Source organism: Cygnus atratus, chromosome 11 (assembly GCF_013377495.2).
Source record: "Cygnus atratus isolate AKBS03 ecotype Queensland, Australia chromosome 11, CAtr_DNAZoo_HiC_assembly, whole genome shotgun sequence".
NCBI lineage: Eukaryota > Metazoa > Chordata > Aves > Anseriformes > Anatidae > Cygnus > Cygnus atratus.
Genome location: NC_066372.1, coordinates 8,464,252 through 8,479,080, shown reverse-complemented (window position 1 = coordinate 8,479,080; position 14,829 = coordinate 8,464,252). Strand labels below are relative to the sequence as shown.

At 38.7% G+C, this 14,829-nt stretch overlaps 2 protein-coding genes across 5 annotated transcripts in view; one reads left to right on the top strand and one right to left on the bottom strand.

The window, feature by feature from the left end:
• Positions 1 to 14,829, top strand: part of SCAPER (S-phase cyclin A associated protein in the ER) — a 230,997-nt gene that overhangs the window by 57,310 nt on the left and 158,858 nt on the right. The window lies entirely within an intron of this gene.
• Positions 1,278 to 13,655, bottom strand: RCN2 (reticulocalbin 2). Of its 2 annotated transcripts, none has more exons than XM_035553945.2 (7): positions 13,430 to 13,655; positions 13,229 to 13,334; positions 11,238 to 11,434; positions 8,651 to 8,764; positions 7,355 to 7,451; positions 4,927 to 5,069; positions 1,278 to 2,087 (listed from the first exon to the last, which is right to left on the bottom strand). In XM_035553945.2, the coding sequence occupies exons 1-7, from the start codon at positions 13,535 to 13,537 to the stop codon at positions 1,935 to 1,937; spliced, it is 918 nt and encodes a 305-aa protein (XP_035409838.1). In that variant the 5' UTR covers positions 13,538 to 13,655; the 3' UTR covers positions 1,278 to 1,934. The 2 variants fall into 2 exon arrangements, with proteins under 2 accessions (XP_035409838.1, XP_035409839.1); XM_035553946.2 differs by having other exon boundaries at positions 8,651 to 8,752.

Here is a 14,829-nt window from a genome sequence, read left to right as displayed (position 1 = left end):
TGGTCTTGCTACAACCTTTGGTTTATGCAGTATTGCAATTACAGCAATCCCGCAAATGACTCCAAGCCGAGTCAAAGAGCAAACGATAGTGGCATCCTTCCAGTGGCATCCTTTTTTTCTCTTCGAGAGTTGAATTTTCCAGTTGATTACACCATTTTTAATGCTGAGTATGCAGTTGACTCTGTTAAGACTTGTTTAAAAATGCCAAAAAGAATAATAACAAATAAGCAACTTTGGGTACATTTCAAAGCAACAAAGATGAAAACAATTGTTTTAATATTCCTAGACACACTAAATTTAATCACACTGGTTTTTTTTCTTTTTGTTTTGTTTTGTTTTTTAATCATATCCAACCAACAACATAGCAATAGTTGTACTTACATTTCCAGGAATAAACAAATATGGGTAGAAAAGCAATCGCTAAAATTGAAGAAGCATTTTTAATTTCTATCACTATAATAAGGATACCTAAAAAATCCAGTAAAATCAGATGTAGTTTTGCTTTGTATCAAAACTGCTAGCCTTCTAATGGTGATACTTCAACACTTACATTGAAAGGAAGATTGGATATTCTGAGAATAGTTAAGAGATGGTCTATTGGAAAAAAAGGCAGCACTTGTTTTTACTAAAAACAGAGTTGTGAAGAAGGAAAACATTAGCCAAGAACAATACTGCAAAAACATTACAGGAGTCAGTTACCCGGGAATTTAAAAAAAAAAAAAAACTAACATATTTTACACAACCTATTCTGTGAGGCTTTGACTTTCTAGATGAGAAGTGAATATATGTACTTTCCTAAACAGAATCTGTCATGCCATTAACCTTCCTGGTTATTTCAATTAATCACTTAACAGGACATTACTTACTTTTATGAATGGTACTTGTGGAGCTTTCAACTGAAGTTAACTTTTAGAGGTTATTACTACAACTGTTATGCGATGTCTTGATGCTTTAGAGTTCCATAATCCCAAATTTAAGAAAAAAACAACATTGCTTTTGCAAACACGTCCAGAAAATGCTAAATGCATACATTACTTTTTTTTTAATCCTTTTTAACATCTAGATCCGATGAGCTGTCCTTAGCATATAAAACCTAAGAATGTTGCCAAAGAATATATACTGTTCCCTTCACACAGTGTATGTGAGTTGCCCTTGGTATTCTGATCTGCATTCAAAAGGAGTGATTCCCAAATAAATATGCTACTGCAAATTGTTCACATTTCAAGGAGTTGCTACGGGTGATCCACAGTATGTAATAAATGTATAAAACAAAGACACAATATTTTAAGTTTTAATCCAACAAATGAGGAGGGTCTTGACAATGTACAATACCATTGTATTGCCAATGCTGTAGAATTGTACATAAAAACAATTGTTTTCTGTAGATGTAAAAATAGTAGGTTTTTATTATAATACAGTAAAACACATAGAAACCATTTAAAATTAAGTAGAAACCTCTTAAACAATTGAGGCATTAAGCTAAGTGTTTCTCCAAATGTATTAAATAAAACACAGTTAATGCTGATTCTAAACATCTTCCCCTATCTTCCCCTACTCTCCTCTCTAATTAAACTGAGTAGAAAATATAGCAGTCTCATTTTCTGGTTTGAATTCTTTCAGAGAATCATTTAAATTCTCCATTTAATTGAAGTACAGTCACACAACTCTTCACAATACAGTACAATACCTTAAGTAATTTCTTTCCCATTGCTATATAATTTTGGAAGTAAGTATTTAAGATTAATTTTGCAGGCTAGAAGAGGCCCAAGGAAGTCTGCAGGACGGCAATTTAATTTTGAATGCAAAGTATTTACACAAACATTAGTCTATTGTAATTACAGCATAAAATTTGCAACATAGCTGAAAAGTGGGTGCATTTAACAAAAGCTCCAAATGAAAGAAAGGGAAGAAAAACAGATTACAAAATAAATAATCTAAAGTTCTTCGTGGTAGAAACGTTCATCATGAAGCTGCCTGCCATAATCCGTTGCTTCACTGTTAAGAAACAAATCCTGGTTCTTAAGAATTTCTGCTTCAGAAAGCTTTTTATCATCATTCAAATCCATTTCTTCAATAAGGTGAAGAGCCTTTAAAATAAATGGAACACCAGGTGCACAGTTAATAGGTAGGAACATTTATAAATACATTTTTGGAATGGCATTGTCAGAGTCCTGCCACTACACCATTATTTGTAACAAGCTAGATGCCATTTAACATTCAGAACAGAATCTTTCTTGCTTCAGTTTGTTTCCCCTTGCCTTTTTTATTCAGTGGCAAAGTCATAATATCAAATTTCTAACCTCATCATCAATTCTAAACCAAAAAAATGAATGTCAAACCCACTGCTTTACTCTGAGGGCAGAAGACAGTGTTAAAAAAGCAAAGATTGATCATCTTCCTGGAAGTACCAGCACTCTCTGAAATCCACTGGTTGATGCCATACATACCTTTAGCATACGATCTGCAGAAAATGCAAGCTTAGCAGGTCAGCTACAGACTGTGTGTTTTCAGGTTCTGGACATTCAGCCACAGAGCAACAGCTACAGTCCTTGGTGTGCATGACCTCAGCTACAATTTGAGCCAGTGCAGTCTTCATGTTGAGCATCCTCTTCCATAGGTGTGTACCAGTTACAGTTATCTCTATCTCTATATTAACCCTCTGTCTGACCAGATATGCTTTTCCAGCTCTCAGTTTAAACTTTAGGTGCTGTTACTTTTAGCTCTGGAGGTATCTATTCTGCTCTGGAGGCATCTATTCTGCTAGCTATTTCTGTATCTATTTATGATTTGCAAAAATAGCTCTATAACTGTAATTCATGGTTTAAATGTAACTGGAAAGTACTTGATGTCCACCATGGAAAAGATTTTGTACTTTCAACAGTGGATGAGATAAGTCATCCATGCATAGGAACATCAACTTTGGATAGCAATTAAAGATTTCCCTCATTTCCTGAAAGCCAAAGCTTGCTTTTTGGAAAAAAAAAAGACAAACACAATGTCAAATGAAACTGCAAGTTACAACAGTTCTCAATTTTTTGCTTGCATATGTATTATAGAAGGAGGGAAATTCAGCAGTGAAACAAAAAATGTGGAATACTTTAGTTGTATGTTATTCATGAGAATTACACAACTCAAAGCTACCAAGCTAGCACAACGGCTCTATTGCAGCTGTTATTACTGAGAAATAGCGGAGTTCCTAGTCTTACATGGTTTTGGTTTTTATTTACAAAATATCTATAAATACGATGATTTACAGGGTCCTTCCATTTCTCCTTTTTCTGATTGGTTTGGCTCAATGTGACTGCTTAGCGGCTTTATTAAGAATGAAATATTACTTACATTTAAGCTGACTACATCAGCAAAGAGGGCTGAAGAAAATGACACGTGGTAACATCAGCCAAACAGATTTCAAAAACACTCTGCATGGCAAAAGCTAACAGAGTATTAAAAAAAAATCTTGGTAAACATGTATCAGTTCCCAGAAACTGAATGCATAGTATTTTTCTGTTGTTTTATGTTATTTAGCTACCAGATTTCTCAAGCCATTTTTAAATGACAAACTTAAACTGTAATATAAATAACAATTTATAATGCAAGTCAATGCCACCTTCTCTTTAGTATAGGGGACTTTGCTAAAGCCTTGCATTAATTGAAGAAAAAAATAGCACATTAGAAAAACAAATTAAAAAAACCCTAACCTTTTGGAACTGAGATATTAGTACACCATGGCCTTGCTTTAAGCTAAAATTTGAATGAATAGTGAAGAACTGATAAAAAAAAAAAAACAAGGAATGTATAAACTCAACAACACACAGAACTCGTGTCAGTTAGAACAGTATTCTTTCTGTGAAATAAGAACCAACCACCCTCAAGAGTCAGATGTTTAAAAAAAGTCTGCACAAAAGCTTACAGATGCACATTTACAAAAATACTCCTATAGCAATTTTGTAGCTTAGGTTCCTACAAGATTAGGTACGTGAGCAGCCAGTGCTACATGCTAACCAAGCTGCTTTTTCTGTAATCAGCAGAGCTGAAATAGCAGCGAGGTGGGAGCTCAGTAACGACATGTCCAGTCACAGAAGATGAGCTATCTTATCTATCTTGAAGAGTTTCCCGACTTTAAGAATAATTATGGAGGCACAGGAGGACCTGTTTGTCTGCCATACTGAACACCAAAACCTTTCAGTGCAAAGGAAAGAGATCTGCACAAATTAAGATAAGAAGTTACTAGCAGAAAGGCAGAAACCTTCTCTACTGCCGTCAGCAACTCTAAAGTCTGTTCACAAAAATAGACTGTTCTGGTATGCTCAGTGCTTCTGCTACCTGCTACAAAAAATAGACAACTAAAATGAGAATCCACTTAAACCTATTATGGCATTCTACTGGTGATTAAACCATTTCAATTATCACTCTCATTTTAAAGTTTGCTTTACAGCATCTTGAATCATAGAGTACGTCTATATTCTTATACTTATGCAAATACATGTTTTTATACAAATTTTATATAAATTATGGCAATTTAACCAGTTAAAAGAAGAATGATCCATTTCTGTTTTCCTAACTGTGTTGTATATAGCAGCTTCTTTTATTTGAATATCTCATTAGCTTTACCTACTATAACTTTAAAATGACTGTGCTCTTAAATCAAACCAGATACACCATGTAGGATAGCACCTTGTTAATTAATAAACATTCATACAATCAACAAGAACATCAAATTTGCCTTATCCAGACTGGGAACTGCATTCTTTGTCAAATTGGAAAAAAGGGCTAAAAAAGATATGCAAACATCTACTAAGCATTCTTTCTCAACTACTAAGATATGGTAAATCTGAATTTATCTATCATTTTGTTGTGATACCTCCAGAATTCTGCTGCATTAAATAAAATCTAAACAGCAATTATTAAACCAGTCAAAACACATACCTCCTCTTGTGCAATACCCTGATTATTAGGTACTATCCAAGACAACAGCTCTTGAGGGCTGAGTTTCCCATCGTTATCCTTGTCATAGTCATTCACAAATCGATCCTTCTCAACAAGTATCCATTCTGGATCTTCCCTTGCAGCTAGTGAGAAACATTTGTCACGTTTAAAACCGACGCATTCACCTTTTCTTGTAATCAAATTAATGCAATTTAGTCTCATAACATAAAAGTGATTTCACTAAACAAAGAGAGACCTTACAGACCAGTCCCAGGATATTAAAAAACATTAAAAAAATATTTGTATAGATTAAAACAGAACTTAAAGCTAAGATAATGTTAAGACTACATTTACAGTTGAACTAAGGGGACATGAAAGTCATGTGTTACCATCAACTGAGCTATTTATTTAATGTTAACCAAAGTTAACCAAATCAATGGGGGAGAAATCATACTACGTATAAAATGTGCTGCCAAATGGATGGTTTCCTACTTATTGGGACATCTGACATACCAATAGGAAAAAGTTCAAGTGGATGATGGAGATATTTGACATTATTTACTTTGACTGGGTTAAGATTATTCTCTCCCATTATATAGCCATTGTATAGCAGTAACATTGCAGATAGCATGTTAATAGTATCCCATTATAGCAACATGAGCGATACTGTAGTTCTCAATCATTGGTCATCTCAGCACTTAACAGATGCAGGAAAGTAGGGAAAAGCTTTAAATCAACAGGTGTCCTAAAAGTAGGTAGAGAACTATTGTTGTGCAGTGTATACAATTATGAAACTTGTAAGACGATACCAAGATTTTAATAACATTCTACTGTCTGTTCCTGTGCTTTAGCAGCCAGGGAGGTCATTTGTGACAGCTAACAGAGAGGACAAAGTTCTTACCTAGTGCAGGCTCAACAGACTCTGAACAGTACTGTAAGCTCTCAAAATGGTCTTTATTTTTTTGTAATTTTTTAAAAAATAGCTGGAATATATCCAAAGCAGTCCCATTTACTGCTTGTATTTATTTGTATTCCTGTTCTATATTTACCCTATATCCTGATTTTGCACCCTGAAACCTAACCAGCTTTTAAACTTGTCTCTAACTCTTCAAGAAATTAAGAGGCAGTTAACACTGATCGTTCACCACTGATAAACACTGTGAACAAGTATTAACAGATTTTAAGACTTCCTAAACCTTATGGAAGTCGAAATTATTTGATATGAAAGGCAGACAAGTAACAGTTTAAAATAATTAGGTTTATATTATAAAAGAAAAAAGACTAAGTCTCTCTCTTTCCTTTCTAACACCTAGTTTACAACTCAGTTATCCTTAACGTCACAATTCACCAATACACTGCTGCCCAAAGCCACAAGATGGTTATGAAACCAGACCCACAGTGTAGCTTATTAGTTATTTTAGGGTGTGCGGCGGGAACACTGTCTGCAGAAGATACGGTCATTTGGAGAAAACCTGAAGTTTCTACAGTTCCAGATGATTCTGAATCCTTGATAAAAATGTTAGAATAGAAATAGAAATAGTAAAGCTGTTCTATCTTCTGTTACTGCAAGGACCCTAACAATAATTTCATCCCTTTCTAATAACTTCAGATAGACTGGCTTGGAAAGGCTTTTTTAAAGTTCGAGTAGGAAAAAGATATAAAAAAACCCTCCATGCTTCAGAATTAGCACTCCTTACGACCAAGCAGACTTTTCACGTGCATCAAGCCACTGGTCTTTTTGGAACCAGAAGAGTTCTTTGCCCTATCTTGTAGCAAGTCAAGCACAGTGTATAAAATATTTATCTATTAACAACTTACCTACAAAAAAGCATTGATAAACACCAGGTAAATGTCCCTCTCTCTTTTTTTTTTTTTTTTTTTGTTAACACAGGAATAGAGCAAGCTTAAGGAAGGGCAAGAATGAAAAAAAAAAAAAAGTGAAAGCAGATGGGCTTTTGATACCTGGTACTGTGAAGGGACTCCTTACACTTCCCCTCTCCCTCTCTTAAAATACATACAGCTTCAGTCCTTCTGCAGCAAGGCTGACAGCTGCTTTAAGCCAATCAAGACTAGGAAAGGCTAACCTTACATTCATGCTGGCTGTTTTCCGAGATGTGTTCAGTTAGCAAAACTGTATCTTATTTTAGCTACATGCCTACTGATGAGGATTATGCTTCAGTGGTTGGGAAAAGAAGTAATTTACAAGGGAACAGTAGGCTGTACACAAACTACTGCCAAATACACGCAGGGCAGACTGAAATAATGACCTACTAGGCACAGTACCAGGAAATTGAATTATTCTGACTGACAGGATAATGTCACTTGGAACCTGTAGGTGGAGGTGTTAAAAGCTGAAAACAAAGGTGCATACAATTCATCCCATTCCAAAAGCTTTTGTTCAGTTCCTGCCCCCCAACCCTTTCCTTACTTGGGTCTCTTCTGTAATCACCAAGGAATTCTTCCAGGTTAACAAATCCATCACCGTCTTTATCATGCTCTTCTAAAGCTTCCTGAATGACAAAGTCCTTTTGCATACACACAAACAAAAGGCAAAATATCAATTTATCAGTCTTGCAATCAAGAGAAACAGAAATAAATCATTTTAGAAAAATAATGTGTCCTTTAAACTAATGAGATGTCATTTCGAATCTGCTTCTCTGTTTTACGTGAACTAGTGCAGTAACTGGTTCCTGTGCCACAGAATGGATCCATTCTTAGAGTTTAGGATGTCAGGTTTTATGAAAATCAAATCTGTAGGGTGTACGTAGAGTTGGAATCCTTAAACAAAATTCAAAACTATATGAGCACATGAATTTGCACAAAACTATAATCCTATTTATTTTTTTGATGTACTAATTTCTTTGCATTTTGTAACTTTTTGAAGTTGTTGGAAAAATTGTTTTGTGTCTTGGTCCTTTATTTCCCAGTGAGACCAGCATGCCTGTTCTTGTAGTTGTTCTTGTTTGTTCATAATTAAGCATTATGTCAACACAAACAGAGGCTATGTTTGCACTGAGCTCCTGCTGGCAGTTAGCTCTGCAGCATCAGAGAACCAAACCTGAAGGCTCTGTTGCAGAAAAGCAGCAGTGTACTTTTAACTGGGGTCAGCTGTGGGTATTGAGCTGGAATGACACCAACAGTCACAGCAGTGATGAAACGCATCACCAATGCCAAAGTGGTCCTGGCTTGAATAATAATCCCCCAAACTCCAAGCACTGAAAAGTCAAAGTTTCAGAAAGTTTTGATTTTTTTTTTTTTTGGCCAGAAAAGTGACCCTTGTGGCCCTTTAAGTAAGGTGAAGCTAACTGGCACTTGACCTTTTTCCTGCATCAAGACATCTTCATTGTGAATCCCTCTAACTAGAATTGAACTCTGAACTAGGCTTGCAACTTTCTCAAGCTGAAATCTTACTGATGTGTTTCCAACCTAACAGAATTTTAGAGATATTTATGTCAGCGTAATCCCAAAGGTTTAAGATAGTTGTGTAATACCACTTCTTGACACATAATAGTTCTTGAAATAAATTTTCAAGAAAAGCACTGCACTCCTGCTCCATCTTCTGAACTCCAGCACTGAATTCACAACACACCATCTGATTTTTTATTTGGTCTGGAAAAGCAATATACATAGCTGCTCAAAAGCACACTTCCTGTAGCACTGGGACATTAAAAAGATGTTGCCTCTATATACACAGAGCTGATAAAGACCTCCTCCTAAATCTTACCGTCATATACTCCACTTCTTCAGGATGTTCAAAAGCAATGAATTCATCCACATTTAGATCAGGAACATCATCCCTGTTAGCTTTTTCAAAACGCTTTTTCTCCTTTAAATGAAGCTTAGAAAATAGATTTAGTTAGAGTGCTTAATGAAAAGGAAAAACATTACAGTAGTTGGCTGTAAACTCATTAGAACATTAATTGTTCCACATTACTTTCTTGTATTATACTGATGTTTTATTTTCACTAAGAAGAGCTCATCCAGAGCAATGGGAATAGCACTTTTAATGGAAGGAGGTTTTTTTTCTAAGAATCCCATAAAAATTTCCTTCATTTCAGTTAGGAACATTTGAAACACTCTCAGCCAAGGCTTCAAAAACATGAAAGGGAGATGATGAAAAGACCAGGAAGTCTTGTCTTTATACATGCTTCCACTTCTATAAGTCACCAATTCCCAAAGTAACCTAGTGGAGTACAATTACTGTTAGAGTGGCCATCACAAATTCTAACATTTACATTTTCAGGACATTTAACCTTTTGAATCTATATCTCGTTTACATCAAGGGCTCTTCATAGTTCCAAGAAAGTCTTCAAATATCATATATGTAAACTGACTTTTCTGAAGCCATTTTAAGTGCTGAAGGATGAGGCAGATTCCTTTAATACAAGACTGTTGTCCATTACATCTGAACTTATTTCAAATCAAAGTCACTTCTGTAACCTCTTTTAAGTATAAATATTAGCATGCCTTCTTAAAAGAGATAATATCCGCAATAAACAGGCAAGTTACTATTTCTGAATGTCTTGCACTTCCTTCTTCTGTATTCTAAATGTGCAAAACCCTTGTTCTTTGCCCTGGTTTCATTCTGTACAGTCTCTTCAGACAAAATAACGACCCAAACCACTGATAACAAATCTCTACTCAAAATGCATGCGATGTGAGCTGTGAAAATTTTGGAGTCCTGTGTTTGAGTGTATTGTACTAAACAGTATGACTGATCTGGATAAGGCAGTAGCCAGCAAACCAGAGACCACAAATACTTTAAAAATAAGCACTTGAAGTTGTACTTCTTAGCTTCTATCCTATTTATTGAATCTTCTCAGTTTAGTTAGGCTAATCTGACTCACGCAGACCATGTGTAACAAATAAAGTATAAGAGCTTAACTATTCTGCAAAATAATTTATTGTGTTTAAAGAAAAGCTGACTTTAGCTAAGAGTTAAACTGGAAGGCAATTCAGAAGGACTGGCTAGGGACAGTACTAGGCTGCAAAATAAACTTGAACTGTTGAGGGGAAACGTTTGTTTTCAGTGTTTTGAGATGTGATGAACAAGACTGCCACCCTCTGGTAAATTCATGTTTACTTTATGTCAATTCTAAATCAGTAACAAAGTCCAACTTTTCCATTTTAACTAGAGCAGGATCATTAATTTACAAAAGTATGGCTGAAGACAGCTGACACATGATGCTGGTGCAATGCTGCTAGTTTTGCTTTTGCCAATGTAGGTTGAAGAAGTCAGCAAGTAGGAAAACCAAGCAAGCAATCATCACAAATTATAAATAAGTAGTTCTACCTCAGCATAATATGATGGCAACATCTCAAACATGGGGTTAAGATTTTGACTAGTAGTTCCATTCAAAATCGTTTTATTTAAAAGCTATGTAATTCAGTGACCTCCAAAGCTTTACAGTTTGATTTTTCTTCAGCGTGTAAAATTCATTGCTTATTGTCTATTCCAGCTTAACGTCTGTCAACGCTATATTCAAGACTACTACTTTACTAGAAGTAGCCACCAAAGCACTCCTTCTCAGAAAAAAACTCAGGCCAGAATAGTCTAAGAACTCACTTATTCTCTTTTAGGGAAATATTTACATGTACTTACAAATGTCTAACTTGAAAACAAACAAGTTTTACTACGGGAGATTTGTGGTGTCCTTCCTTCCCTGTCCCTCCTGCCTCCTTCCTTCCATTCTTAAGTATTTAATTGCATATACAAGATTAATCCATAACTTCGATTGTTTATACATTCAGTTTTATGTACCAGGGTTGGATTGCTAAAAATATTTGAATTGCTATGCTTTCTCTGTGGATCTCTAGTGGACAGAAAAATTTAAAAGCAGGCAATATTGATCCCCACACCACATACTTCAGAAATGAATGAAAAGTGGATAAAGCAGTGCAATGTGGGTGGTTAAAGAGTACAGTACAAGGCTGACCAACACCGGTGCTACTGGCCCCAGCTACAGGCAGGACACTGGTTAGGCCATGGACCTAATTTAATAGATTGCCATCTTGTTTTAAGACATTTGCTGGAAGCTCTGCTCTGTGATAAGACTGCCAGTAGACTTATACTCCACTCAGCTAGCAAAATGTACTCAGGAGGTACAGTTTCATGCTGTCTTTGTGTTTTGTTGGCAGCCAGTTTAATACTCCATTACTTTTCATTAATTACTCCCCTATCTCAGATAAATGAAAGTGTTAAAACATGTGCCAGCTGCTATGGCTTCTCTAACCATCCTGTTCTGTCAGAGCAAACAAATTTTGTTTCCTATTGCCAGCAGCTTTCAGAAACTGATGCTGAAACATTTTACCTGTCGAAATGATTCTTCTTCTTGATCCTCCAGGACAGTGTTCTCATCAAAATCAATGACACGATCATACATTTGTAAATTGTACTCTTTCCAAGACACTAATCCATCACCATCTTTGTCATAGTCGTGGAAGTGTTGCTTAGCTTCTTGTGTAACATAATGTTTAAAGGACTGTTGTATCCAGGAGCTCAGCTCATCTGTGAAAATAATAAAGTAAAACAAACAAAAATCAGAATAATCTATAGTATAAAAACTGTAAAGATACCACAGGTCTATTCAGTTTGGAATATACTTTGTAATTCAGATACAAGTACGTAGGCAAGAGGTTGGTTAAACAGCCTGCTTCCTCTGTGCCATGCCTTTTTTTCAAGTTAACCGAGTTAGAGATTAGACCACAGCTACAGCTTTTAGTTTGTCTTCTGTCGTACCGTACGGTTTCCCTATTGATACCCTCAGGCTAGAGTTAGATGGTTACTTCACTCTGGTGTATTTTGGTGCTGCCAGAGAAAGGGTGACGCATCCCTCTGACACACAAATGAAGTGGTTAGGAAGAAATGATTACAGGTAGTGTTCATGCAGCTGCACAGCAAACTAGGTCAACTAGGAACTTAACCCATAAGGAAGATTCTTAGTTTTCAGCTGAGAGGTTACCCTTATTTCAAGCTTACTGAGGCCTGAACAATGCAAGCCTGCCCCTTTTGGTGGCTGCTGGCATTTATGTCAGCTTGAAATGATTATGTGGCCAGGGCTTTTCAAACCTGAAGCCATCCAACTCTAGGGTCATTTAACCTTTCTTTTCAGACCTTTATGAAAATGAAATTGAATATAGAAAATTCTAAATGTAAATTTGTATCCAAAAATCACTGTTCCCATCAATTTCTAAGTTTCTTAGTGTAAAAAAGCGTTCCACTGTGATTTTCCTTTGGGAAGGGAGGGGAAAGCAAGTTTCCATTAGGCTAAGAACCAGATGCAGTATGTATCGTCAGGATTGAGTACAGAGGGAATTTCTGCACTTTAAAATATTAGACCTCTTCTCTTAGAGCCTTCATGTTGCAAAGTGCTCATTGTTTATTTTACAAGTTAGCCACCCTGCCAAAGTCACATACTACCTCACCTCTACTCAGTCAGGTACAGGAACACTGAACTAAGTGTGCAGCTGATTAGTTTCAGCACATCCAGTGGAAGACATTCAAGAGATAGAGTTGACCTTATCTTTAAAACTGAACTTCCTCCTCCCACCCAGAAAGCTTACTGTATGCTTGATATCATGTCAGTGACATATCACAGTTCTGGAGTTTGAACAAGGATTCTGTTTGCTCTGTGTGCACGTTCACAAGACACATGTTTTTTTTGTTAAACTCCAGCAGAACAAACCGACATTTTTACAATGACAATTAGATGAAGGAAGTGTTGTGATGGTGCCTGAATTTACAGGTTTGATAAAACCTTTGTCTGGGAAATAACATTTGATGCTATATTGTGATGGAAAGCACGTATGATCCCACAGTGCGGCTCAATGTTAGTAGGTGTTCAAGTGTGTGCATTCAATGTTATGGCTGCAGGTACCTTCTTTACCTCCTTGCCTTGCTCTCCTAGTTGTGCAAAAAGGATTTCAAAAAGCACTTGATTCTAGGGGGTTTCAGAGGTGTGAGGAAGAGGTACAGCTGCAAAAACTGGTACTGTGGAGGGTGGGAAGAGCTCTGCTGTCCGCGGTAGTGCTCCTCCTGCCTGCTTTCCATGGCCCTCGCTGCTTGTGTCACGGAAAACAGAATCCTTGGGGACTGAGATATCCTCTATATCCTTTTTTATTATTATTATTTTTCTCCCGGCATTTCTGACAGGCTGTGCAAGATGGTGGTTACATTTCTCGCGGCGATTCTCCACGGAGAGGGTCCCGCTGCCTTCCGTGAGGCCCAGCGCCGGGCCCATCGCACGAGCACGACCCCCGCCGCCCTTCCCGTCCCTTGCACCCCTCAGCCCCCTGCCCCTACCCTTGCTGAGCAGCCCGTCGCCGTCCGCATCGATCCTCCTGACGATGGCCCGCAGCCGCCGCTGCTGCTCTTCCGGGCTGAGCCGCGCGTACTCCTCCGCCTCCTCCTGCGGGCGAGGGAACCGCCGTGAAGCCGCCGCCGCCGCCGAGGCCACCCCGGCGGGCCGCGGCCCCCGCCCGCCGCCCCCTGCCCGCCGCCCACCTGCCCGCCGAGCAGCGCCTCCCGGTCGTAGTCGGCGCGGTGCTGGCCGTGCGCCGCGCCCAGCGCCCACAGGGCCAGGCCCAGCGCCAGCAGCGGCCGCCGCCGCATCGCGCCCGCCGACGAGGGGACCCGCGGCGAGGGGCGGGGAAAGGGAAGGGAAGGGGAAAGGAAGGGAAGGGGCCGCGGGGGGCTCCGGGGCGCCGCCTGCCCCCGGCTGGGGGCCGGGCCCGTGAGGCGGCGGGGGCCGGGCCGGGCCGGGCCGGGCAGGGGGCGGCCGGCCCCGGGGCTTGTTAGGGTAGGTGCCGGCGGTGGGGTTGGGCACGTCGTGGGGCCGGGGCCGCAAAGTTTTGTCCTGCCTCTCCCGCCCAGGCGTCCCTTTGTGCCGCGGCAGCGGAAGGTACCAAGTGCTGTCAGCATAGGTCTGTGATTTCTCACTTCCAGAAAGTGGGTCGGCTCAGGCATCAGTGAAGCCCGGCAGGCCAGAGTGAATTTTGTCAGAGCTCGGGGCTGTTTCAAACAAACTCTGCCGCAGTGAAGATCATCAAGAAGCTGGCAGCGTGAAAGTGTCCTCTCAGAGAGGAGGAAAGCTCGGTCCTGGTGTGGGCCTGAACTCACAGTCGCACTTACAGCACAAAGGGAAAAGGAAGCGAGGCGTTATAAATGAGTTAGCAAGGTGGATCAATACAAATGTTCATAACTGTTCAGCACAGATAATAGAGAGAAAAGCTGTAAAATAAATTGAATCTCATTTACCACTCAGGCAAACTAAAAATATGTCCAGTAAATGAGCAGGGGGCCTCTGCAGGAAAGTCGTAACCAAGAGATGTCACATGAAATTGGGCTCGCTCAGATCCAGAGCCCACTGAGGTCAAATTAATCACTCTCAGTGGTTTAATTGAGATTTGCGTAAGGTTGATGTTGGATTTGTTACTTCTCCTTTCAAGATTAGTCTATTTCTGGAAGTCGTCTTTCAAACAGAAAGAAGTGATACCAGCTTATCTGGAATTCCAGAAAGGGAGCTGTTGACGTGTTTAAGTAGAGCCCTCAATTAATGGAGCTTTGTCTGTTGTATTGTCCCTCATCCTCGGTGATGATGGCGATGTACTGCTCCCTGGTTAACCTCAAATTCTATTAACTGCGAAGAGCTAAGACAATTCATTTGGGAGATGTGAGACTACAATACTGTAATAAATCAGTAAATGTGTTACTGCAATTTCCTGCCCATATAAGAAATGTCTCTCTATTTTAAAAAAATCTAATAGTGACTTAAGTCTAATATGCTTTATTGGTTTAGATGTCAAATTTCCCGTCAGTATTTATGGAAATCATATATACAAAGTGTGAATGAAGTCAGGCTGCTTGTGGTTTGTGTAGATAAAGCAAATCCTATAAGCAATCAA

Excerpts from the sequence above, each read along its gene's own strand:
- RCN2 (XM_035553945.2), bottom strand. The coding sequence starts at position 13,537 with ATGCGGCGGCGGCCGCTGCTGGCGCTGGGCCTGGCCCTGTGGGCGCTG. Across the intron at positions 11,435-13,228 it reads CGACGGGCTGCTCAGCAAGG|ATGAGCTGAGCTCCTGGATA; the intron begins GTAGGGGCAGGG and ends TTATTTTCACAG. Across the intron at positions 7,452-8,650 it reads AAGAAGTGGAGTATATGACG|GACTTTGTCATTCAGGAAGC; the intron begins GTAAGATTTAGG and ends TGTATGCAAAAG.